A 26,560-nucleotide genomic window follows, 5' to 3' on the forward strand; every position below is an offset into this window, starting at 1 on the left:
TACAGATGTACTTCTCTTACCTTGTGGATTCTAGAAGTGGAACCTGTGCCTTGGAGGATATTGCTAGAAGGAAGCATCAGAGCTGCTTCATCCTCAGCCCTGGAAAAACAGAAGTCTTACTGCTGGATAGAAGCTTGTGTCTCTCCTTGTTGATAGAGGTTGTGTGTGTTTGGATGTAGTGAATTGAGTTCATAACCCTGGCATAACTTTCAACTCTGCGTTTTCTGTGTCAGGCAGTGTTGGGCTTTTTTTCAATTGTACAGTTTTGCATCAGGTATGCTCTAATTTTATTTTGTGACAGTCATCTCAATAGTAAAACATGCCAACAGGATATGTGCCTTAATTGTAATTTGTTCACAGGAAGGGAAAGGCAGCTTCGCTATATACAACTTGTTCAGAATGCAGTAACATGTTTGCTTGGACATTTTAAATAACCATGATTATATTATACTCTTGAGGGCATTTTGCACCAAAATATTAAAAATTCTATGCACAATATTTTAAAATTATGCAAAATTATACAATTTTTATTTGTTAATAAATAATTGCAGAGGTTCCAGCATGGCAGTGGGGAGCACAGGCCACTGGCTGCATGAAGGTGGGAGATCACCCTGCAGCCTCCCCACCACCCACCCCGGAGACACTGATTCAGTGATGAGGCTGCACCCGACCCTGACACAGTACAAGGCCTGGGCCTGCCCCAGAAACAGCCTGGGGCTGTGTCCCTCTGTACCAGGCACACCAGGTGTGGGACAGGCAGGCTCAACTAGGCAGGATACAAGTGTGGAGGGGCTCATTGTGGGGTGATCCAGGTATGGCATGAGAGGATTCTGTGTGGGGCAATCTGGGTGCAGGCAGCTCAGTGGGGGATCTAGGTGTGGGGGGATCTAGATGCAGAGAGGCTCGTTTGTAGGGGAAGAGGTTCCAAGTGCAGGGGCAATGGGACTCTGCAGGTGCTTCCGGGCAAAAGTTTTTGGTGCTCAGCGGAGGAATATGCGTGTGTGGGGGTCTCAGTATGGGGGTCTAGATGCTGGGGGAGTGGGGCTTGGTGAGATGGAGATCTGGGTGCAGCTAATTGGCGTCAGTGGTGTGGGGGTCTAGATGTGGGGGCTCAGGGTGATGCAGAGGGGTGGGGCAAGTCAGGGTGGGAGTTCGAGTGCAGGGAGCTCAGTGGGGGATGATCTGGGTGCAGGGGGCTCCAGATGCAGGGGTTGAGGTTCAATGGAGTGGGATTTGGGTATGGAGGGATAGGGGGGTTCTGGGTATGCGGGGGGAGGCTTGGTGGGAGTGCCTGGGTATGGGACATCCAGATGCATGGGGGTTGTGCGGATTGGGGAGCAGCTCCCTGCACAGTGACCCCTCCCCCTGCAGCTGAGGAGCAATGGGGGCAGGATGCAGGGGAGGATGCTGAGCTTCCTGCCGCTGGGGGAGGTTTCTGGCGGTGGGTCTGATAGAGCCCCAGCTACTCCTTGCAGGGGAAGAGGAAATCCCATCCTCTCCTACCTCTAGCCCAGCTGGGACTAGCAGCTGATTCCAGCTCAGAGTAAGAGCCACTGGCTGGGGTGTCCCCAGCCCTGATGTGATTTACCTCTTCTCTGGGTGCCTGAAATGATGTACCTGTGCAACTAGGGAGTGGTGCGTGACTACTCTTGCAGCTTCTCTTTGCTTCCCTGTCAGAAACTCATTTTTCTGTGGGGAAGCAAAGAAATCTGGGAGTGGGGGGCGGGGCATGAATTCTGTGGACGTGTTATGGTGCAGAATTCCCTCAGGAGTAATATTACAAGTTTCCTGCACTTTTGCAATGGCTGCCTAATAATGTTTGGATTGATTTTTTTCTTTATTTAAATTGGTATTTTGGAACTTTAAGAACTGAAATAGCGTAGACCTGGCTACGTTGTAGATCTTTGTCTGGATGTATATCTGACTATGAAACTACTGTCCTTTTTGGAATATCAGTAATCTCATCTCAGGTCAGCAGGCAGTTGTGGTCTGCTGCTGGATTGCTTCACCTCCCCACCCTTCCCAACATCTGTTTCACTTACCTCCCTCCCCACTTCTAAAAATAATTAGGAATTTTAAAAATTATTTCAAAGGTGGGATTTTTTTTTGTTTGTTTTTCAGTTATGACCTCTTTTGCCCTTATCTACTACTCATGGGTTTTGGTTAACATTTTTGTACTACACCACACCAGTTTGGATTGAGCTCTTTTTGAGATTTCAGAGAGTTTGTTCTATGTATATATTGCGTTGTAATGGTTTTCAGTTTACACTAGGCCAGTATGTCATCATGAAGGTGTTTTATTTATAAATGTCCCAATCCGGCAGAGTGCAAGTGTGTAATTGTACTTACTTGAGAAGTCCTGTTGACTTCAGTGGGACTGTTCACAAATGCAGTTTTATACAAACATTTTTGCTGGGAAGGTCCCAGTTATTATTACGTTTTAAAGAATGAAACTAACAGGTTACTGCTGTTGTAGATTCCGTCTTTAAAGTTTAAAAGACTTGGGGTGAGATTCTTTGTTGTGCCTCTGAGGTGTAATTTGAACAGGCCTCTTGGGTCCGCCATATAAGTGCAGCACTGCTGCGTCTTTACAATGCTGCATGCTTCAGCCCAGCCTCACCCAACACACCCTTCCAGCCCCCAGCCCCACTCCATAAGCATGCCCCCTATGCCATAGCTTGCAAGGAGGTCATCTGAAAACAGTCTGGAGAGGGGCTGAGGATTTATTCAGTCTTGGCCTTTGAGATTTTCAAAGACCTTTGGGGGATTTAGCCACACACCCGCCATTAACAAAGTTTTATCTCAACCAGAAAATCTAAACTTATTTCAAATGGAAATTTACAAGTAAATGTAGCAATGTCAATATGGTTTCTCTTTTAAAATAAAAGGTAATAAAACAGTTTAATAGAGATTTGCATTTTTCTCTTGTAGGTTATTGCATCAAATCTGTATTTTCTGCAGATACTGTATAAGTAGTCCTACTAAAATGTTTTTAGTACAGGTTGAAAATTTTTTGTTTCTTCATACCTCTATTAATATTCTATCAGCAGGTGTTTGTGAAGTGCAAATAGAATATGACAGGCTGAAATACAAAATTACTTTTTTTCATGGGAACAAGATAAATACAGCTATCTGAAGCCAGAGCGGTGAGAGCCGCATGGTGGCAACAATAAAAAGCAATTACAACATTAGGAAGCTTGTCAATGCAATAAGAATGACAATGAAGCTCTTGATGTTCTGACTTCTTCATCATCATTCACTCTGGCCCACAAAAGACCAGTAACATGGCAATAGTTTATATTTTTCATAACTGGTATACATGTGCGTGTGTACAGTGTTTGTTAATGTGAACATTTTCTTTTTTATAAAATGTGATTTAAATTTTACTTTAGCATTCTACACCCCAGTGTCACAAGGTATTTTCTATGTGGTCTGTTTCAGTTTTAATATACACATATGGTTATCTATGATGAATATATATATTGTGTGTGTAGATTATACATGGATTAGATATGGTGTTTGTGAAATAGCTTTATATTTGTAACATTTTCTGGTTTTAGCTGTCTTTCTCCCATGCCATCCCCACCCCTCCAAAGGCCCGATATCACTGCATCCTTATTTCCAGCAGAGAGACTTGGATACAGCTCCGTCTAGAGATAAATGCTTCATTCCTTCAACTAGGTAAAGGGAGTCACTGGAGACAAATACAAGACATTCCTCTTTCCCAAGTAAACACCACCCTCTGCCCCTACTGGCTTGGGGTGCTAAAAACTGACACTCAGGGTATGGCTACATTTGGAATTTCAAAGCGCTGCCCCGGCAGCGCTGCGGGAGCGCAGCCGCGGCAGCACTTTGAAGTGTGAGTGTAGTCAGAGCGGCAGCGCTGGGAGAGAGCTCTCCCAGCGCTGCATGTAAACCACATCCCTTACGGGTGTAGCTTGCAGCGCTGGGAGCTGCGCTCCCAGCGCTGCTGCCCTGATTACACTGACGCTTTACAGCGCTGTATCTTGCAGCGCTCAGGGGGGTGTTTTTTCACACCCCAGTTGCAGCGCTGTAAAGTGTGAGTGTAGCCAAGGTCTGACTGAGACCCAAACTCCGATGCTGCTCGATCATTAGTCTAGCCTCTTACAATTATTTTTACCTCATTGCTGCACAATAGCCTGACATATCACAATTAGCCTGACCTGCCTCAGGCAATTCCCCAGCTTATTAGTTATTCATAAGCACAAGACAAATAATTTTTGAATCAGTCAAAATTATGATGAACAATGTCAGTACAGAAATTTCTTTCACCACATACGCAGAGCTCTGCTGTGCCTATGTTTCAGGTCACTTCTTCCTTGCAAAATTATGATTTTTCTCATTGTACAACAGCATGAGTTCATTTTAAAACAGTATTTGACTCTTTTTTATTATATAGGATTTACGGTTGTTTAGGACCAGATTCTGCTCTCAGATCCTTTTCTTGTGATCGTTATTGTATAGAGATGTGAATCTACTGTTAGATCCTCAGTGCCTGCCGAAGGACTATTCCCACTGATTTAACTGATTGCCCTCATTTACTGAAAAGTAATTTGAGCTTTTCTGTATCACTAAGCAGGGGTCTATTTTTCTCCTGTTGGCTTATTTGTTCTCAGAACATATGACTGCAGTGTTTTGATAATTAATGTCTTTCATTGGGCTCACGTTCTTCAACATGATTTGCCCTGTGTTTAGAGATTACAGTATTTTTTTACCATCTGTGAAGCAAAGACAACATTATCATGAAGCAGCTGGTCATCAAGAATGAGCAAATTTCCACTAACAGAAGTGCTCCCCACAATTCACATTTATTGGGTGTAAACTGAAATCATGCTAAAATTAATACATTCCTGGTTAGAGGAAGACCATGATAATGAACTGGTAAATGAGTGGGTATTGTCTATAATTTCATAGTTGACATTTTGGGTAAATATACAACAGCTCCAAAGCTTTATTAACTTTTATTTAACTAAACTGTTTAGGAAGCATTTTATTTACAGACCTTTTTGAAAAATGCTAGTAACTTGTTGCAGCCTAATTAACTATCATTTCTAGAACAGTTTGATTCATGAAAGACACATGCCTTCAAAGCATCACAGTATCTGTTCAGAGCCACCTGTTTCACAATTTACACTAATTATCTTAGAGATGCATCATTTTGGAATGATAATAAAAATGTTCATTGCAAAATGGTGCTGGAGGAGATGTGTTTTGAGATTGTTGTGAAATCATTTTTTCCCTTATAGTTAACAGTTTTTATATTTTTTTTAACTGTGTACTTTGTATAATGATTTTAATAATGTAATTTGGTAATTTATATGAGTTTAAAAAGTACCATCTTTTATTTATTTATATATAAATGATGTTATTTGTAAAATTCTCAGATGTATAAAGAATAGCTTGCTTTCTGAAAAGAAAAATTCAACTCTTTTTATTTTTTCTTGCTACTCCCACTCTTAGGTGATTGATTTCATTTGTGCCCTGAAACTGCAGTTTCAACATTTGATCTCACTTTCACTGCTTCTCACTGGTGTAGCTATTGACTTTGCTGGAGTTACTCTGGATTTATACTGATGTAAAAACGTTCAGAAATAGTCCTAAAGGCTTGACTGCAGTTTGTTTATATACACACATAAAACTCTTATTTACCTCACTGCAGTGAATCCATATGAGTCTTACAAATTCAGAGACAGATCTTTTTCTATGCCTTGATCTCTGGACTGCATCACCACTGACGACACTGGGGAATTCCACCACCAACAAAAATGAAAAAAAAAAGTCAGATTTAAAATAAAAAGAAAAAAAATTCCGAGTCTACAGAAAAACATTGTTAAGGAAGTAAAGGATATAAGTCAATAGCTGTGTGTTCATGAGAAAAACAATTTAAAGCAAATACTTGGTTCATAAAAGAGTGTCATGCGTTATAGAGATGAAACAATAATCTCTTGAAAGTCCTCTGCAGTGTTTGCATGTTATTCATTTTGTAATTTTTTTTTTGTAATAGGTTCCCGTAAAGAGTCTGCTCCCCAAGTGCTGCTTCCAGAGGAAGAGAAAATTATTGTAGAAGAAACAAAAAGCAATGGTCAGACTGTGATCGAAGAAAAGTAAGAAAATGTCTAAATTTAAAAGAGGAAATTTCACACTTGCACAAAAGTAATTTGTGTGATATACTTGGCTGTGAAGTTGTATTTCTGTTTATTCTGTAGCAGTAGGTTTAACAGCAATAGTGATATAGTGGAGGTTTTTTTGCTGGTTATTCATAGCTTACACTACCAGCTGAAAATCGATCAATTGTGTTGCTGAATGACATAGTCTTTCCTTTAGTGTCGACTTGCAGGCTTCTTTCTAACTATATATATTATTTATTTTACAGTGTATATAACTTAATTTACTAGGCATGCATGGTGTTTTAGACACAAATAAAATTACAACAGTTATGCTAGATGTTACAAATACGATGACAGGTCCTTTTTCTAAGAAGTTTTCCTGGCTGGTTTATGTCTTAATAAGACTGTATAACATTACGCAGGGGTTGGGGAAGTATTAGGAGCTATCTGGGTCTTTTGCTTCATGTTTTTTCATTTTTCATGTGTTGAATTTTATTGCATGGTACTTAATGCCTTTTAATAATATATACATCTGTTAATCCATTTACACTTTATGAAATGATTGTAGTAGATCTTAATCTTCTATTTTAGAAGCCTTGTTGACACAGTATATGCATTAAAGGATGAAGTACAGGAATTAAGACAGGTTGGTAAATAATGCATACTATGTTTTATCAACACTTATGGATGGTGAGGGAGGGTGCAGATTGTATGTTGTAGTTGCAGCTGATAATAATTTAAATAATTTAAATAATTATTAAAGTTAGTAGGATTAAGGTTTTTTTCAGTAGCAGGGTTAGGACTTGATTCAGAATCTTCAGCTTTTAGTCCAAAAAAGGAGGTCTATCGCAGTTGAATTAAAAAAAAATTTAGTTTAGAAACTGAGGGAAGATAATGCAAAACAAAAACATAAACCCAGGAGAAAGGAGTTAGGTATATTATCTCCGTGAGTTGACTGAGTGAAACGTGCCCTGTTTTCAAACTGCAGCAATTTGTGACATATTGGGCAGAAATTTAAAATACTATAAAAGTTTACCAACTGAAAAATAGAAAAAAAACCCAAAGATACTGGTACTCAGACTATAATAACCCCAGTGATTTAAATATGTCTGATTCTATTTAGGCCTTTATCCCTTCTCCAGTCCCCCCCAGTACTTGAGCACCTCCTTTTGATCAATTCTTATATCTTCTCATTTCAGGAGATGAAGAGCCGTTTTCCTTTCCTTTCCCTCACTTACTGTCATGTGACCGCTATTCAAAAGTCATTCATGCCACAAGTTAGCTCAGATATTATTTTATCCCATAGGTGAAACATCTTGCAGAATTCCGCTTGAGAAACTAGCATGGAACTTGCAACTAGAGCTGTCTAAATAACTGATTTTTATTTGTTTGTTTGCTGGCCATTCAAAAAAATGAAAAGAAAATTAAAATTAGCTTTGGGTCAACCCAAAACCTAAAATTTTTCAAAATTTTCAGTGATCCAAACAGTTGAAAAAAATTCAGGTTAAACAAAATACTTAATTTGACCTGAAACAAAATGGTTGGTTTCTTTATTAGACTTTAAACCTTTTAAAAATAAAATTGATTTAAATTTCTTAACAAAAAACCATTGAGAATGAAAATGTTTCATTTAGTAAATGTCAAAAGGAAATTTTTTTTTCCCCAGAATTTTTGGGGAAGGTTTCTACCCCTCAAATTTGGCAAATTGAACACGAATTCGCAAAATGTTTTGATTGATCTGAATCTGCAGTTTTTATGGCAAAAAAAATAATAATAAAAAAAGAAAGTTTCAGACATAAGATTTCACCCAGGTATACTTGCAGGTGCTTTCTTTCAGTGCGGGTCCACATTTTCAGTGCTTCACCTACAGGTAAGAAGCATATGGAAGCTTAATAACAGGGAAAGGCTGGTACAGAATAAAGTCTGTTCAGACCCAGGGAGGCCCTGATCTGTGATTGGGGCCCCAACTGGCTTCCATAGTCTGAGTACTAAATAATATCCATAGCTTAAGCAGACTACTCACTTGCTTTAGTCCTTTGCTGAAACAAGGCTTTTAATTGTGTACACATTCCTTATATAGCAGATAACCCAGGTGAGCACTGATCTTGATTGTATTACTGGAAAAAATGTTCATGTAGATGTATTTATATCTGTGGTGTACCTGCCATGGTCCTTGGGCTATTCCAATCCTCCGCTCTGTAACTTACAAGTCAGCCCACACTTTCAAGGTTACAAGGTCTTTTATCGTTTGGGGTAACCATAGAATCTCTGGGTTCTTCTTCGAGTGCTTGCTCATATCCATTCCAGTTAGGTGTACGCGCGTTGCGTGCACATTTGTCGGAGATTTTTACCCTAGCAACACTCAGAGAGCCGGCAGGCGCCCCCTGTAGTGGCACCGCCATGGCGCTCGATATATACCCCCGCCGGCCCATCCGCTCCTCAGTTCCTTCTTACCGCCCGTGTCGGTCATTGGAACAGTGGAGCTCGGCTTAGCTGTTCTCCACCTCCCTAGCTCTTCGCTCGTTTATATAGTTAGTGTGTACGTAGTTAGTTTCTCCATAGTTCTAGTTAACCTTTTTTATTAGTAGTAGTTTTATAGTAGTTGTGTAAATAGTTAGAGGGTCGGGGGCTAGCCCCTTCTCCTCCCCCAGTACCGGGGCCCATGCCCGGTTCACCGGGCTTCAAACCTTGCACGGCCTGTCATCGGCCGATGCCCACAGGAGATCCACATGACTCCTGTTTAAAGTGCCTGAGAGAGTCCCACTTTGCGGACACGTGCCGAATCTGCAAGGCATTCAAGCCCCGAACGAAGAAAGAGCGGGACATTCGCCTCAAGCAACTCTTGATGGAGGCAGCTCTAACTCCTCCATTCTCGGCACCAACTCCAGCGCCGGGGACGAGTGCTTCCGCCGCACCAGAACGCATGGTTCCAGTGAAGACTTCTCGGCACCAGCCTTCACTGGCTCAACCCTTTGGCAGACACTGATCCCTCTCCCCGAGGAGCAAGAGGCACAAGGCTCCTGCAGCACCTGTATCTATGCCGCAGTCGGAGCGTACATCTAAAGCGGGCCGCCCGGCGCCGTCAACTGCTGCAGCACCGCTTGCCTCCGCACCGTTGATTCCGGTCTCTCAGGAACCATCGAGTCCGGTGCCTACCAGCTCCCCAGCGCACGCTGTGGTCGAGCTTGTCGTGCCTTCGATGCCGGAGACTTTCTCCATGGCTCAGGAGCTAATTGCTCTGACGGAGCCCAAGCTGCCCCAACCCCCGGCACTGCCGGTGCAGGCTGTTCAGTCACTGGGCAAGCCCGCCACGATGAGGCCATCTTCGCCGGACACCGCGCAACGCCACCAATCTCGATCCAGGTCCTGTGGACGCTCTCGGTCCCGCCATCGCTCTCGCTCTCGGCGCTGCTCGCAATCCCGGTACCACTCTCCATCCCAGTACCAGTCGTACTCACGGCACCGCTCGAGATCCCGGTCTCCATCACAGTACTCTCGGCACCGGTCTAGATCCTGGCACCGCCGTACCTTTCGCAGCCGATCTCGGCACGGTGATGCGAGGCACCGGTCGACCTCCTGGCACTGCGCTGGTCTCAGGTCCCGGTCCTGCTCCCAGCACTGCTACGACTCTTGGTACCGTTCACCGGTACCGTGCAGACAGGAGTCCAATGGACACAGAGACCTGGTCCAAGGGTCTTCGGCTCCTCTGTGGCCCTCGCGTCATCCCTCCGTCTCCTCCCATGCGGACAGTGCCTCCTATGGGGACTCGGATGCGCATGCCCATGGCCAGGACCACGGACCTCATCAGTGGTCCTTTTGGACACCTTGGGCTTATCATCAAGCCAAGGCGAACCGACTGGCCCATCACGCTCAGGACACTCAGAGCACCGCGTGCCCGAGGCCACCGTCAGCCAGCCTCTCCCCGCTGACACAGAGGAAACCAGTGCGCACGCACCGGAACTGCATGACCTTCCGGAGACGGAGGTGCCCCCGGATCAGGCATCAGTGCAGGACCCACTCGTCCTAGGGCTGTCATCCTCCTCTTCCCCGGATGAGGCGGTAGCGGGGACATCATCATCGGGACCACCTCCGATTGACCTCCGGTCACACCAGGACCTTCTGCGGCGTGTCGTCCAGAATATCAACTTGCCGGTAAAGGAGGTTCCAGAGGTGGAGGACCCGGTGATTAGCATCTTGTCCGCAGAGACACCTACCAGAGTGGCTCTCCCATTCATCACACCATCTGGCAGTCCCCGGCTTCCATCCCACCCACAGCCAAGGGGGTCGAACGGAAGTACATGGTGCCTTCCAAGGGGTATGAGTACTTCTATGTGCACCTCGCTCCCTGTTCCTTGGTGGTACAGTCCGTCAACGAATGGGAGTGTCACGGCCAACAAGCCCCCGCGCCTAAATCTAGGGAGGCCCGGCGTATGGATTTGTTGGGGCGAAAGATCTATTCTGCGGGAGGTCTCCAGCTCCGCATAGCGAACCAACAGGCCCTCCTCGGCAGATACAGTTACAATACCTGGGAGGCTGTCAGGAAGTTTGCGGAGTTGGTTCCACAAGATTCCCGCCAGGAATTTGTAGCATTCCTGGAGGAGGGAAAGAGGGTTGCGAGGACCTCCTTACAAGCCTCGTTAGATGCTGCCGATTCGGCAGCCAGAACAGTCGCTTCTGGCATAGCCATGCACCGTATATCATGGTTGCAAGTGTCCGGCCTGCCACCTGAATTGCAACATATGGTGCAAGACTTGCCTTTTGATGGTCAAGGGTTGTTTTCACAAAAGACGGACCCCAGACTGCAGAGCCTCAAGGACAATAGAGTGATTATGCGTTCGTTGGGAATGCATACCCCCCAGACTCAAAGACGGTCCTTCCGCTCCCAACCGCAGCGCACTTACTCCCCGCCTCAGCCACGGCAAAACTTTGCCAGGAGACGAGGTCGCACTAATCACAGACGTCAGTCTGGACCTTAAGAGGACAACAATTCCGGTCCCTCCAAACCAGCGCCGGGACCCAAACCAAACTTTTGAGGGTGCGCCTGAGAGCAGTGTACCAGTTGCCTCCCCGGATCCCTTTCAGTTCTACAACCGCCTTTCCCCGTTCCTTCCGGCATGGTCCCAGTTGACGTCAGATCGTTGGGTCCTGTGCACGGTGGAGCTTGGATACCATCTTCAGTTTGTTTCACCCCCTCCCTCCTACCCCCCCTCATCCCTCTTCAAGGACCCCTCTCACGAGCAACTCCTCATCCAGGAGGTCCACAAGCTCCTCTCAATCGGAGCTATAGAGGAGGTTCTGGCGGAGTTAAGGGGCAGGGGGTTTTATTCCCTTTATTTCTTCATTCCCAAGGCGAAAGGGGGCCTCCAGCCTATCCTAGACCTGCGAGGACTGAACAGATTCATCAAAAAGTTCAAGTTCCGCATGTTGTCCCTGGGAACCATTATTCCTTCCCTGGATCCCAGAGATTGGTACTCCACTCTCGATATGCAGGATGCATATTTCCACATAGCAATTTATCCCCCTTACAGGAGGTATCTGCACTTTGTGGTAAACCATCGACATTACCAGTTTACTGTCCTCCCCTTTGGCCTCTCCTCGGCCCCTCGCGTCTTTACGAAGTGTATGGCGGTTGTCACTGCTTCTCTACGCCGTCGTCGGATACATGTCTTCCCTTACCTCAACGACTGGCTTATCCGAGGGGCCTCCAAGGCGCAAGTCATCAGCCATGTGGCCATTATCAAGGACCTCTTTCTGCGTCTAGGCCTGATCATCAACTTAGACAAGTCCACTCTGGTGCCTACGCAGAGGATAGAGTTTATCGGGGCAATGCTGGACTCCAACCTTGCAACGGCCAGTTTATCCCTCCATCGGTTTCAGGCCATAGTCTCACTTGTCCAAGGTCTTCAGCGTTTTCCAACAACCTCTGCCCGCACTTGCCTTGGTCTCCTCGGTCACATGGCTGCGTGCACATTCGTCACAAAACACACCAGACTGCGAATGTGTCCTCTCCAAATCTGGCTTGCCTCTGTCTGTCGGCCGCACAGAGATGCCATAGACCTCATTCTGACAATTCCACCAAGCGTTCTCTGCTCCCTCGACTGGTGGCGAACGTCCTCCTGGGTGTGTGCAGGATGACCGTTCCATCCTCCCCAGCCCTCCCTGTCCCTAACAACGGACGCATCCTCCCTGGGCTGGGGCGCTCACCTCAGGAGCCTGCGCAACCAAGGTCTTTGGTCGTCCCAGGAGTTGACACTACACATCAACGTCCGGGAGTTGAGAGCGGTCCGGCTGGCGTGCCAAGCATTTCAGCGCCATCTACAGGGCCGTTGTGTTGCAATCTTCACCGACAACACAATGGCCATGTATTATATAAACAAAGGGGGGGGTGCGGTCCTCCCCCTTGTGTCAGGAAGCAATCCAACTGTAGGACTTCTGCATAGCCCGCTCCATAGACCTTGTGGCCTCCTTCCTCCCAGGAGTCCGGAACACAATTGCAGATCATCTGAGCAGGTCCTTCCTGATGCACGAGTGATCCATCCATCCGGACATTCTCCATTCAGTTTTCCGGAGGTGGGGCTTTCCTCAAATAGACCTCTTAGCCTCCAGGGAGAACAGGAAATGCCAGGTGTTCTGCTCCCTACAAGGTCGCTCCCTGGGCTCCCTGTCGGACGCGTTCCTCCTTCCATGGACGGGCCACTTCTGTTATGCCTTCCCACCGTTTCCTCTCGTCCACCGAGTTGTGCTCAAGATGCACAGGGACAAAGCCCGCCTTATCCTGATCACTCCGGCTTGGCCGAGGCAGCATTGGTACATCATGCTGCTCGACCTGTCTCTGTCAGATCCGATTCCCCTGCCTCTCTGCCCGGACCTGATCACGCAGGACTTCGGCAGGCTACACCACCCGGACCTGCAGACCCTTCATCTGACTGCATGGCTGCTGGCTGGTTAAGCCAATCGGAGCTGCGTTGTTCCGCCGCAGTGCAACAAGTGCTGCTGGGAAGCAGAAAGCCCTCCACACAATCAACATACCTTGCAAAATGGAAGCGCTTCTGTCACTGGTGCGCTCAGCAGGACCTTTTTCCACAGTCTATATCAGTCCCCACCATCTTGACTATTTATGGTCTCTCAAAGAGCAAGGTCTAGCGATCTCTTCGCTAAGAGTGCACCTTGCAGCTATTTCCATCTTCCATCCTGGGGAGGCTGGCAGTTCCATCTTTTCCCATCCTGTAGTTTCCAGATTCCTCAAGGGCTTGGAGCGACTCTATGCCCAGGTCAGACAACCAGCCCCTACCTGGGACCTGAACCTTGTCTTGACCAGGCTCAAGGGGCCCCCCTTTGAGCCTTTAGCCACATGCTCTCTGCTGTACCTGTCCTGGAAGACAGCATTCCTAGTCGCTGTCACCTTGGCTGGATGAGTCTCGGAACTTGGAGCTTTGACTGTGGATCCTCTATATACGGTGTTCCATAAGGACAAGGTACAGCTGCGACCGCACCTGGCGTTCCTCCCTAAGGTTGTCTTCTCCTTTCATGTCAATCAGGACATCTTCCTGCCAGTCTTTTTTCCAAAACCGCACTCATCGCGACGGGAACAACAGCTGCATACTTTAGATGTCCACAGGGCTCTCGTGTTTTACATCGAGAGGACCAAACCCTTCCGACGTTCACCTCAGCTATTTGTAGCAGTGGCAGAACGTATGAAGGGCATGGCAATCTCTTCCCAGCGGATTGATTCTTGGGTGACATCCTGTATTCGGGCATGCTATGACTTGGCTCACGTTCCGACTGGCCATCTTACCGCCCATTCTACTCGGGCCCAAGCCTCATCTGCCGCATTTTTGGCCCATGTTCCCATACAGGAAATCTGCCACGCAGCCACCTGGTCTTCCATCCACACCTTTGCATCACACTGTGCATTGGTCCAACAGTCTAGAGATGATGCCGCCTTCGGCTCAGTGGTTTTACATTCCGCAATGTCTCGCTCCGACCCCACCGCCTAGGTAAGGCTTGGGAATCACCTAATTGGAATCAATATGAGCAAGCACTCAAAGAAGAAAAGACAGTTACTCACCTTTGTAACTGTTGTTCTTCCAGATGTGTTGCTCATATTATTCCACACCCGCCCTCCTTCCCCACTGTCGGAGTAGCCGGCAAGAAGGAACTGAGGAGCGGATGGGCCGGCAGGGGTATATATCGAGCGCCATGGCGGCGCCACTACAGGGGGCGCCTGCCGGCCCTCCGAGTGTTGCTAGGGTAAAAATCTCTGACGAACGTGCACGCAGCACACGCACACCTAACTGGCATGGATATGAGCAACACATCTCGAAGGACAACAGTTACAAAGGTGAGTAACTGTCTTTTCTTAAAAAATCTTGATTGGCTGTGCCTACCTAAAGGAAGATAGATGTATAAAAAAAGTATTGCAAGTATATGCTTATCATTTTCTGGGCATTCTCAAGAATCAAATACTGTCAAGCTATCTTTACTAAAATCTAATGGATAGAACTGTCTATGTCAGACCTGTGCACTTACTTAAAGCCATAGTTGCCCTTCTGCTACCACTTCCTAGGAGGGCCCAGTGCAATTTATCTGGTTTCCTAGTCAAGACACATTTTCACTGGAGCTGTTAAAAATGTAACCAACACACAGAATCAGTTCTATTTGAGAAGTCCCAACTGTTGTTCTCTGCTGCTGCACTTCTGCATTCCTTAATGTGCAGGTGGGTAAAAAGCCATTAAATTAGCCCCTTTTCCCTATATGTAAAGTTGTTAAGTGATCTTCGCTTCCAGTGCTAGAGACTATTAGATGAAATCTCCCTTCCGGTGTACAACCAAACAGGTTTTTAACCTAGCTGATTCAATTATATACATATAAATATGAATCTGTATTCTCTGTCTCTGTCAAAATTTTTGTTCCAGAACAAATGAAATAATCACATACCATATGTCTCCATAAATATCACAATTGCTGTGTAAAATAAAATGTTTGGGGGGGGTTCTGTTGATTTCAGCATATAAAGAATGCCTATCCCAGGCTCTAGGTACCTTTGATGGACCATTCAAAATACAATTAAATTAAGACAAAACATCAAAAGTAAACTAGCAGCATTTCTCTGCACCAAAGCAGCAGGTCCACAAAACAAGAATGCCTCACGTTAACTCCTGCAGAACTCTCAATGGCCCTAGATAAAAATCTGCATCCTCACCTGCTGTCACCTCCATACCCAAGGCCTCTCCAAATAGATGGACTTTTCAGGTAGTCTAATGGTCAACAAATCTGGTCTATTTCTGAGTAATGGGGGAGTGAATTCCAAAGTCAAGGGGCCCACATGGAGAACACCCTGCTAATGTTTTCCTGTCTCACACACCTTGAGAGTTCCCTTGAAGGCCCCTACTGTGGCAGTATCATATAGGGAGAGGGGTGATCTCTAAGCTAGGCAAGTCCCAGGGCTTTATACTAGGTAGGAATCAAGAATTTAAACTTCATCTGGAAATCCACATCTGGATTCCAGACCACTGGTTTCATGTACTCATGGTGAGGTACACCACTTCGGTTTCTAAGCTATTTCAGATCATAGCATCAAGTAGAGCATACTACTTATAGTCCAATATTGACGTGACAAAAGATAGAAGTGTGGTCTTTGTCTGAGAGAAAAGATTTCACTCCCAACCTGATGCAGATGGGGGGGAAAAAAGCAGTTACAGCTCACTGCCACTATATAATCATCTGATAGATTCTGAGAGTACAGTGAAATGTCCACATTGCAAATCTGATTGCTGACAAACAGCAGACACACAACCTCGTTCTTGGGGGCTTTAATGGAATCCATGTTGTATCCTCTGATTGCTTCCTTCCAGCCCCTACCAATATTAGTCTCCACTGGATTGAATGATGTAAGCCAGGAGCCGGCAACCTCTGGCACATGGCTCACCAGGGTAAGCACCCTGGCGGGCCGAGCCAGTTTGTTTACCTGCTGCATCCGCAGGTTCAGCCGATCGCGGCTCCCACTGGCTACGGTTCGCCGTTCCAGGCCAATGGGGGTGGGAGGAAGCCGCACCCAGCACATCCCTCAGCCTGCAGCACTTCCTGCCTCCCCCATTGGCCTGGAAAGGCGAACCGCGGCCAGTGGGAGCCACGATCAGCCGAACCTGCTGACACGGCAGGTAAACAAACTGGACTGGCCAGGCAGGGTACTTACCCTGGCGAGCCACGTGCCAGAGGTTGCCGACCCCTGATGTAAGCATTAGTATCATTCAGTTGGTAGCACCCTTACTTATGGCCCCAAAGGTTATGGGGTTGAAGTTTCAAACACAGAGCAAAATGCTGGGGCTTGGACTCTCAATCAAGTGGTGAAACTGCAATTAGAGGAGCTGTCTTTCAGATAATACCTCAGTCCTCTTTGTTTGACTGGTGGTTGTCTAGCTGGAGGTGAAGTCACAGAGCACGTGTCAGAAAGAATAATAGTTAATGTCAATGTCCTGACCAATAAAGCAATTTAGATTTCCCAGTAAAGCAAATTAAAGCTTGTGTGAGCTCTGCAGTAGTGTTTTAGGTTTGTGAGACTTATTTCAGTGTGTAGAGTTCAGAGTAAAGAAGTTTTGAAATACCAGAAGGCAGAATTGGTTCTTACACGTTTTTTCATTCTAACTTTTTTTTATTTCATTCTCTTTCTATTTTATTACAAATATATTCCATAGTAGTTATTGATGTGCTTAAACTCTCACAAGGGACTTGAAAACTATTTTCCATTTGTGACTTGTTTCCAATAATAACTATGTATGAGAGAGAGAAGCATTTTAGTTTTCATTAGGCATTTCTGCTTCACTGTACCAAGTAATTGTGTAAGTAACTTTTGAATATTGAATAAGTATAACACAAAATAGCTGCGTCAGGCAGCAAAATCTATAACAGACTTTTATTTAAAAGAGCCCTCACTGCCTGTCAATTAGCAGCATGCATTTTGGTGAGGAAAGATCAGTTTGCTGTTGAAAAAAGTTACCATAAACTATTTGTCCTCTGTTTAACAGGATAACAAAAAGATGAAGAAATCTTTAGAAGAAGAGCAAAGAGCTCGCAAGGACCTGGAAAAGCTTGTTAGGAAAGTGTTAAAGAATATGAATGATCCTTCTTGGGATGAAACCAATTTATAACTAATTTACCATTGTTTGTTTCTTTCTATTGAAAGACCAGTTGTCAGATCATGCTGGGAACCTTCTGACTAGTCAGTGTTGCTTCAAGAGCACTACAAAGCAGGATTTAACTGGATCTAGTGATTTTTTTTGCTTGTAGCGTATACAAACAAGTCAAACCTTTCAACTGAAGCAATCTATAAGTGTGGAGACCATGGATCCTGAACTTTACAAAACTAAATTTTGTTTTCATCTAAATTACCTCATTTTGCAGAACGTGCAGCAGCTGACTAGAAGTCCATGTTTTTCAGTGGCTTATTAATTAAATATATATATTTTTCTTGTAAATATCTGTAATTTTGAATGCATACGTGATTGATGTATCAGGGCTGATACAATGTTATACTGTACTTTCTCCCCATTATTATAATTGTCACAAGTTTTAGAAATAACAGTACACTCTCACCTCAGAAAGATCAGAGTTCTTTGATGCTGTGTTTGGATCATTTGTAGGTTTGTTTCAAATTACCCTACTCATATCACATGCACAAATCTACAAAACCTATTTTTTCTTATTGACCAATGTATTTAAATCATTTAATTAACATTATTTATGTCTGTGCAAACATTTAAACACAGTTTTAAATGCTTTTCAGTATTAAATCAAAAAAAGATACAATAAATTGTGGATTGACACCATTTTTTGTTTCATTCTAATGGCCCCATGACATATTTATTTACACTCGTTTGAAGCACTAATATACAACACTATTTTGGCCAATTAAAGACTGATGTGCTTGCTTGCTTTTTTATGACTGATTTTTAGGTGTTTATGTACTACATTTTCTATTGTTGTGCATGTACTTTAATTTACACTGGCTGATAATTTCAAAAAAAAAAATCCTAATCTCAATTTTGTGAATAAAAATGCTATTTATTTTATGGTCACAATACTCAAACAAATTAAATAGGCCACTCAGGTTAGGCCAGCCTAATTCTTTTCGTCCTTTAGTAGGCAGGATGTTTTTATCCTGAAAACCCTCAGTGGAAGAATAGTCTATCGGTCCCCATCCCCTTCTCTTTTCACATGTAAAACAATATTGTTTCCATCACAGCATGAATAAACAAAATAAAATTTAGAAATAAGGTTTGTATTTACAATTGGCCTTTTTGTGGCATCTGTTATACTAATAAGTGTGTTTTGAAGCTCGGCAATGCATCCAGTGGGCACCACTAAAAACATTCAGCCCATAGGTTTTATAACGGCAATAACTGCAGTGTCTTCCTAGATTTAGAATAGAAGACACTACAGAACTGCAGCTGGTGCCCTCTTTAAGGATCTTATTCAAAGGTCATTGAAGTTAATAGTAAGATTCCTACTGACTTCAATAAGCTTTGGATCAAGCACTAGGAGACACAAATTTCTGCTCTGCTTTAGTCATCAAATTAGAGGAGAGAGGTGTATCCTCCTCTCAAGTGATGTGTTCCAACTCTCTCTGTTTGTTTTTTCCAGCGGACAGCAGCCCGAAATGGAGGTATAGCGTAACCACCTGTACATCAGATTCAAGCAATGGCTTTATCATTGTTGTGAAAAAGGCCTGAACCTTTACTCAAGTTGTTCCATGACTTCAGTGGTACTTGTTGTAGCCTGATTCAGCAAAGCACTTAAGCATGTGCTGAACTTTAAGCTTGGACTTAAGTCCCACTGACTTCAAACTGACGTAGACGCTTAAGGTCTTTGTGGAAGCAGAGCCCAAACGAAGACAAATAGAATTAATGGGTTTCTTGTTTACGTTTATTACTCATTAATATTTTTATCTGATAAACCATTTTAAAAGTAGAATGGATGGTATTTCTCACAATTTTTCATAGGGCTCATGCTCTTTTATGTCCTATTTTAGCAAGATGACTGTTAGAGTTCGCTCTGAAAAGTCCATTTGATCTACAAACTTCATTTTTCTTATACAGTTTTCAATTAATTCTGTTGAAAAGTGAATTTTCAAATTGCTTGGCCGAGAAAAATGGATGGAGATTCTTTTAACAATAGGTTAAAAATATCATCACTTAACAATACAAGGGATTAAATTAATAGCTTGGGAACCTAATGTTAGGGATCTAAATGGACATGTAGCTCCCAAGTGACCATTTTAGACATCTAAATATATTTTTAGGTACTTAATTCCATGTGCTCACATTTGAAAATTGGTCCCCTGTCCCATATTCTTAAAGGAACAGATTGAGAAAAAGTTAAAGCATTTGGGTGTGTGAGAGATTTTTAGATATCTTTCCAAAGGCTCACTACTAATTACAATGTCTAATCTTGAAGTTATTTCCTGTTGCTATATTCAAACCAAAATGTTGGGCTGATATATTTAATTAGTCTTTTTTGTTGAGCAGAATTTATATCAATACTTAAAAAAGAGTAAGCTAAATGATGCTAAACATCACAGATTCATCATGGTTTTTCCTGAATTTAGATTTGGGAATAGCAATGCGATTTGAGTTTTTTTCAGGTATGCCGAAGTTGTAAAGTTCAGGCATTGAAATCCAAGTGACTTACTCAGCTGTTATTTTAGTATGAATTTTAATTTTCTGTTGAGTATCCGTGAAAAGACATTCCAGAGGAAGGACAAAGGAATACATTTAATCTAGCGGTATCTAGCAAATTTTAACTCAGGAACAACTTCCATCATAACATGATCTTATTTTATATTGTATTGTAAAGAGTAGCATTGCTGTGTAAATTTGCTGACAGTACGTGTGAGCTCTAATGATGATTTTTACTTTAACAGTACCCCCATACTGGTATCTTACTGAATATGCCTTTGATGAATTGGGATGAGAAAATTGGTATTAAAAAACAAGAAGAACAAAAGGCTAATACAGTATGTTACATTTTGTCCTTAGCTCTACAACAGAGAGCAAGATCAGGGTTTTGGGAACCAAGAAATGTCTAGATAACTTCTTTTTTTCTAAAATTTGTTATACTGTATAAAGATTGTAAATTTCACTGTGTGACCTTCTGAATTGTTGGGAACATACGCATGGATAAATGGGGCACTGTTATTTAACTTATTAAAGGGTTGTTTCTTTGCTCTCATCATTTAGGGATGAGGAAGTGAAGCCATTTCTTATCCTATAGATGTGAAGCACTTTCAGTTCTAAACTGTTCAAAAATGTAACATAACATTACTATGTACTTAAAATGGTGTATGTGCTTGTTTGTTTCACCATATCATGACATCTTAAAAATTAAACAACTGACTGCCTTTGTATAAACCTTCTTTATGCCAATCATTTAAGGAATCTAGGGTATACATTTACAATAATTGTGGAGAAATTCAACCATAGTCTAGATCACGGATAATGTCCTGATACTGACTACTACAATTTTTATATCACTTTGTTGTAATTAAACAATGATATTTTCCACCTACACCATGAAGAGTTAAATTTCATCTAGTGTGTGATGTATGATTTTAATATACAAAACCTTACACAAAGGCCTCAATCTGTTACATGTTTAATTTATGGGACTCCATGGATTAATTCAAATTGGACTACTTACATGAGTAAAGTTAGTCCTGTATGTTTGCAGTATTGGGACCTAAGGTAGGCATAGAAGGGATTAACGAGGTGCTTGTTACCATAGGGCTAAATAGAAAACACAGGAAGGATAGAGATGGGATCCTGAAGAGAAGTGGAAATGTTCTCCTTCCTCAGCCTAGCCAAACGAATATGAACTTGGAAACTGGCCACCTTGCTTTTTGTTTAATAGAGTATGATGCAATTATTAAACATTTCTCAGCCATCCTTAGAATTCCTCTCAGTTTACATTTTGTCAAAGCAGCTGAAGTTCATGTTTCATAAATTTGTGAAATGCATTTTCTGAACACTTTTGAGCATTTCATGAATATTTAGATTTAAGACGTTGTTAGACGTTTACTAAGCATTTTTCCAAATGCTTGGGAGCAGTTTGCAAGGATATGACTGTAGATAGCTGGAAGAAAGAGCTGCTGCCCCAAAACTTGCATGTCATTCATAAGTTTACAGTCTTATCAGTACTGTGAGAAAATATGTTGTTGAATGGGGGAGCATAAGGAACTGGGAAGCATGGCAATGAAGTGGGGGCTTGGAGGGCCAAAGAGGAGGTTGGGGGAACATGGAGGTGAGGTGAAGTTGAGTGGTTGTAGGGATGAGACTTGGGGTGGCTATGCTGAGCATGGAGTTGGGGGAAGGGAAATTTAAAGGGGCTGGTGGAGAGGCTGGAATTTTGTATCCTGCTACCAGCACAGAGCTGGAACACTAGCCTCTGATCTAGGGTAGAATGGCTTGTTAGTGAGCAGGAACAGCTGAGAAAGGGACACACTTCTGTATTGCTGGTGGGTATTGTGGCAGCTTCCTCAGCGTAGAGGACTCTTACTACTTGAGTTTCTGTATGACCTTGAAGGTGCTGCCCTGCTCTCCTAGCTCACCTAACTCCCCAATCATTGCTTGAGCTCTGCTGCCTTCTGACCCTGGAGTTCAGATGAGAACATGGCTGCTTCTCTCTAGAGAGGCCTCTTCTGGGCAGGGCCATCAGACTCTGGAATTGGGCATGAGAGTGGCTGATTATGAGGGTACCAAAGAGAACTGAAATAAACAGGGAGAATGAGTGATGGGACCGGGGTCAGAAAATGCTTGGCGACAGGGTTGCAGAGGTGACCCCAGAAATGTGTAGACAGCAAGCAGTGAAGAAATGTTGAAAGCAAATTCAAGGTGAATTTAATTTGTAATTGGAGCTGGTTGGGAAGGCTTCAAAAACAGGTTCAATTGGAAAACTTTGAGGGAATCTTCTGCTTTTGGGGAAACTTTTGTTGAAAGAGGTTTCTCAGCTCCAGGCTGGAATGCCTGGTCAAAACCAGAGAGAGCAAGCAGTAACAGCCAATAGCTTCTTTGTCGGGGCCTGACCTGTGATGTGAGAGAGCCAGGTCCTAGTCCATGGTCTGCCTGATTTGAGACTTGAACTGGCGTGTCTGTTGGCTAGTCTGGGATCTTGTTCTGAAATAATGACAATTTTCATGGGACACAAAAAACATTTCCTGCCCAGTTCTATTGGTAATGCCCATTCTGATATCTGGGAAGTGGATTTTAATATGAAGGAAAACTTTATAACTTTCTTACTGCCTTTATTGATACACATTTTCATAAAATATAATTTCAGATATTTGTATATAATTTAGTCTGCTATCCTGCAATCGCTGGCCTCCATCCCCCCTACTGCACAGGGCGTCGATCGGAAGTACATGGCCCCCTCCAAGGGCTATGAGTACCTCCATGTTCACCCGACACCGTGCTCCCTCGTGGTGCAGTTGGTGAACGAGAGGGAGCGTCATGGACAAGAAGCCCCAGCTCCCAAATCCAAGGAGGCCAGGCGTATGGACCTCCTCGGCCGCAAGGTCTATTCAGCAGGGGCCCTTCAGCTCAGGGTTTCAACCAGCAAGCCCTTCTTAGCCGCTACGCCTTTAACTCTTGGGTGGCAGCGGATAAGTTTAAAGAGCTGTTGCCACAGGAGGCGCGTCAAGAATTTGCGGCAATTCTTGACGAGGGCAAGAAGGTTGCAAGAACCTCGTTGCAGGCCTCCTTAGACGCTGCGGACTCGGTTGCTCGTACCCTCGCCTCGGGGGTGACAATGCGCCGCATCTCCTGGCTTCAGGTTTCTGGCCTTCCACCGGAGCTCCAATACACCATTCAGGACCTCCCGTTCGAAGGCCAGAGCCTGTTCTCGGAGAAGACAGACCCTAGGCTAAAAAGTCCGAAGGACAATCGGGTCATTATGCGCTCCTATGGGATGCACACGCCCGGGACACAATGCAGACCCTTCCGGCCGCAACAACAGCAGCAGCACCGGCCGTACCCCCAGTTCCGCCAGCGGCAGGACCTCAATAGGTGCCGCGGCAGAAATGGCAGGCGCAGACAGTCGGGGAATCAAGGGGGGCAGAACCAAAGCTCTTCTAAAGCCCCACCTGGACCCAAACCTTCGTTTTGAAGGTGCGCCCGAGGGTGTAGTACCAGTTTCCCCCACGGATCCTCCCCCCCCCCCCGTTTTCCAACTGCCTTTCGTTTTTCCTCCAGGCGTGGACCCGAATAACATCCGACCGCTGGGTCTTACGCATGGTGCAGACGGGATACCGTCTGCAGTTTATGTCTTTTCCTCCCTCCCACCCCCCACCCTCGTCCCTCTTCAGGGACCCCTCTCACGAGCAATTCCTCCGCCAGGAGGTGCAGACACTCCTTGACAAAGGAGCCATAGAGGCAGTTCCGGAGAACGAGAAGGGCAAGGGGCTTTATTCCCGCTACTATCTGATCCCCAAGGCCAAGGGAGGCCTCAGACCCATCCTCGACCTGCGGGAGCTCAACAAATATCTGGTGAAGTTGAAGTTCCACATGGTATCCCTGGGGACCATTATCCCATCTCTGGATCCTGGAATGCCGCCCTCGACATGCAGGACGCTTATTTTCATATCGCCATATGGCCACACCACAGACGTTTCCTTCGGTTCGTGGTCGACCGCCATCACTACCAATTCGCGGTCCTCCCGTTTGGCTTCTCTACGGCGCCGAGGCTATTCACCAAATGCATGGCTGTCGTTGTCACACATCTTCGACGCAGTCACATTCACGTGTTCCCTTACCTCGACAATTGGCTGATTCGGGGCACGTCAGAGCTGCAGGTCCGCAGCCACGTCCGCAGGATCACTGGCCTGTTTACTACCTTGGGCCTCATGATCAACGTGGACAAGTCCACTCTGCTCCCCTCGCAGAGGGTAGAGTTCATTGGGGCCGTCCTGGACTCCACCTTGGCCAGGGCCGTTCTACCGTTGCCCAGGTTCCAGTCGCTGTCGACCATCGTTCAGCGCTTGCTGGCGGCCTCCCTGACCTCTATAAGGACATGCCTAACCCTGTTAGGCCACATGGCGGCCTGCACATTTGTGACAGGGTATGCACGGCTCCGCATGAGGCCCCTCCAATCTTGGCTCATCGCACAATACTGGCCGGCCAGACAGTCGCTAGACACGCTTGTCACAATCCCCCAGGGTGTGTTGGATTCCCTCGGCTGGTGGCTAGACCAGTCCGTCGTGTGTGCGTGGCTCCCATTTCACCCACCCCATCCCTCGGTGTCCCTAACAACGGATGCCTCAGATCTTGGCTGGGGGGCCCACCTGGGAACCCTGAGGACACAGGGCCTGTGGTCCCCACAGGAGGTGGATCTACACATCAACATGCGGGAGTTGAGAGCGGTCCACCTTGCTTGTCAAACGTTGTGTCACCAGCTTCGAGGTCGTTGTGTCGCGGTATTCACCGACAACACGACGACCATGTACTATATCAACAAGCAGGGCGGCACCAGATCCTCTCCCCTATGTCATGAGGCATTGCGACTCTGGGACTTTTGTATAGCCCACTCCATTCACCTCACGGCTTCCTTCCTCCCCGGAGTACGGAACACGCTGGCGGACCGCCTGAGCAGATCCTTCCTCTCGCACGAGTGGTCCCTCCGCCCGGACGTCGCCCGCTCGATCTTCCAGAGGTGGGGTTGTCCCCGTGTGGACCTCTTTGCGTCCAGGGGGAACAGGAAATGCCAGGCGTTCTGCTCCTTTCAGGGTCGGGAACCCGGGTCTATAGCGGACGCCTTCCTTATTCCGTGGACAACCCACTTGTTCTACGCGTTCCCCCCATTCCCACTGGTCCACAAGGTCCTTCTGAAGGTGCACAGGGACAGGGACCCCGTGATTATGGTAGCCCCAGCATGGCCCAGGCAACATTGGTACCCCATGTTGCTGGACTTGGCCATAGCCAACCCAGTTCCCCTGCCCCTTCACCCGGACCTGATCACCCAGGACCACGGTACTCTCTGTCACCCGGACCTCCAGTCGCTCCACCTAGCAGCGTGGCTCCTGTGTGGCTGACCAGATCCGAGTTACGCTGCTCTACCCCGGTATGTGAGGTACTCTTGGGCAGCAGGAAGCCTTCCACCAGAGCGGCGTACTCTGCCAAGTGGAAGCGTTTTTCCTGTTGGTGCACGGAGAGGGGTTTCCTCCCTATGGAAGTTACGGTGGCCAATATTTTGGACTATATTTGGTCCCTCAGGCAACAGGGCCTGGCGATATCGTCCCTTCGGGTTCACCTGGCGGCTATCTCCACCTTTCACCAGGGTGGGGATGGCCGCTCCGTTTTCTCTCACCCGACGGTGACTAGATTCCTTAAGGGGCTGGAACATCTATACCCCAATGTCCGACCCCCTGCCCCTACCTGGGATCTTAACCTGGTTCTGACTTGGCTCATGGGGCCCCCCTTTGAGCCGTTAGTGACTTGCTCCCTGCTCTATCTTTCTTGGAAGACTGCCTTTCTAGTAGCCATTACCTCAGCTAGACGGGTGTCAGAACTCCAGGCTCTCACGGTAGATCCCCCGTATACGGTCTTCCATAAAGATAAGGTGCAGCTCAGACCACATCCTGCTTTTCTCCCCAAGGTGGTCTCAGCCTTTCACGTCAACCAGGAGATCTTCCTCCCAGTTTTTTTCCCAAAGCCTCATTCCTCACGCAGGGAGCAACAACTGCACTCACTTGATGTCCGTCGGGCTCTCGCGTTTTATGTGGAGAGGACCAAACCGTTCCGCAAATCCTCCCAGCTTTTCGTGGCAGTAGTGGACCGCATTAAGGGGCTTCCCATTTCCTCGCAGAGGTTATCCTCGTGGGTAACGTCCTGTATCAGGACCTGCTATGACTTGGCTCACGTTCCTACGGGCCATGTGACTGCGCACTCTACCAGGGCGCAGGCGTCGTCGCTGGCTTTCCTCGCCCGTGTGCCCATCCAGGAGATCTGTTGGGCAGCGACCTGGTCATCGGTCCACACTTTCGCTTCCCAGCAGTCCAGAGAGGACGCAGCCTTCGGCTCTGCAGTGCTCCATGCCGCGACTTCTCACTCCAACCCCACCGCCTAGGTATGGCTTGGGATTCACCTAACTGGAATGGATATGAGCAATCACTCGAAGAAGAAAAGACGGTTACTCACCTTTGTAACTGTTGTTCTTCGAGATGTGTTGCTCATATCCATTCCGCACCCACCCTCCTTCCCCACTGTCGGAGTAGCCGGCAAGAAGGAACTGAGGAGCAGGTGGGCCGGCAGGGGTATATATCAGGCCCCATGGTGGCGCCACTCTAGGGGGCGACCCGCTGGCCCACTGGAGTTGCTAGGGTAAAAAGTTTCCGACGAACGTGCACGCGCGGCGCGCACACCTAACTGGCATGGATATGAGCAACACAT

General features: G+C 45.8%; 1 protein-coding gene across 5 annotated transcripts in view; it reads left to right on the forward strand.

Annotated features, from left to right (window-relative positions):
- The window catches only part of ARHGEF7 (Rho guanine nucleotide exchange factor 7), a 220,589-nt gene extending 200,052 nt beyond the window's left edge, over positions 1–20,537 (forward strand). For all 5 annotated transcript variants that reach the window (XM_030568714.1, XM_030568751.1, XM_030568722.1 and 2 more), the window contains 3 exons: positions 6,026–6,125; positions 6,720–6,774; positions 17,153–20,537. In XM_030568714.1, coding sequence (XP_030424574.1) covers positions 6,026–6,125; positions 6,720–6,774; positions 17,153–17,275 — 278 coding nt within the window. In that variant the 3' untranslated portion in view covers positions 17,276–20,537. The remainder of the gene's footprint in view (positions 1–6,025; positions 6,126–6,719; positions 6,775–17,152) is intronic.
- Positions 20,538–26,560: the final 6,023 nt, after the last annotated feature.

Source organism: Gopherus evgoodei, chromosome 1, assembly GCF_007399415.2.
Source record: "Gopherus evgoodei ecotype Sinaloan lineage chromosome 1, rGopEvg1_v1.p, whole genome shotgun sequence".
NCBI lineage: Eukaryota > Metazoa > Chordata > Testudines > Testudinidae > Gopherus > Gopherus evgoodei.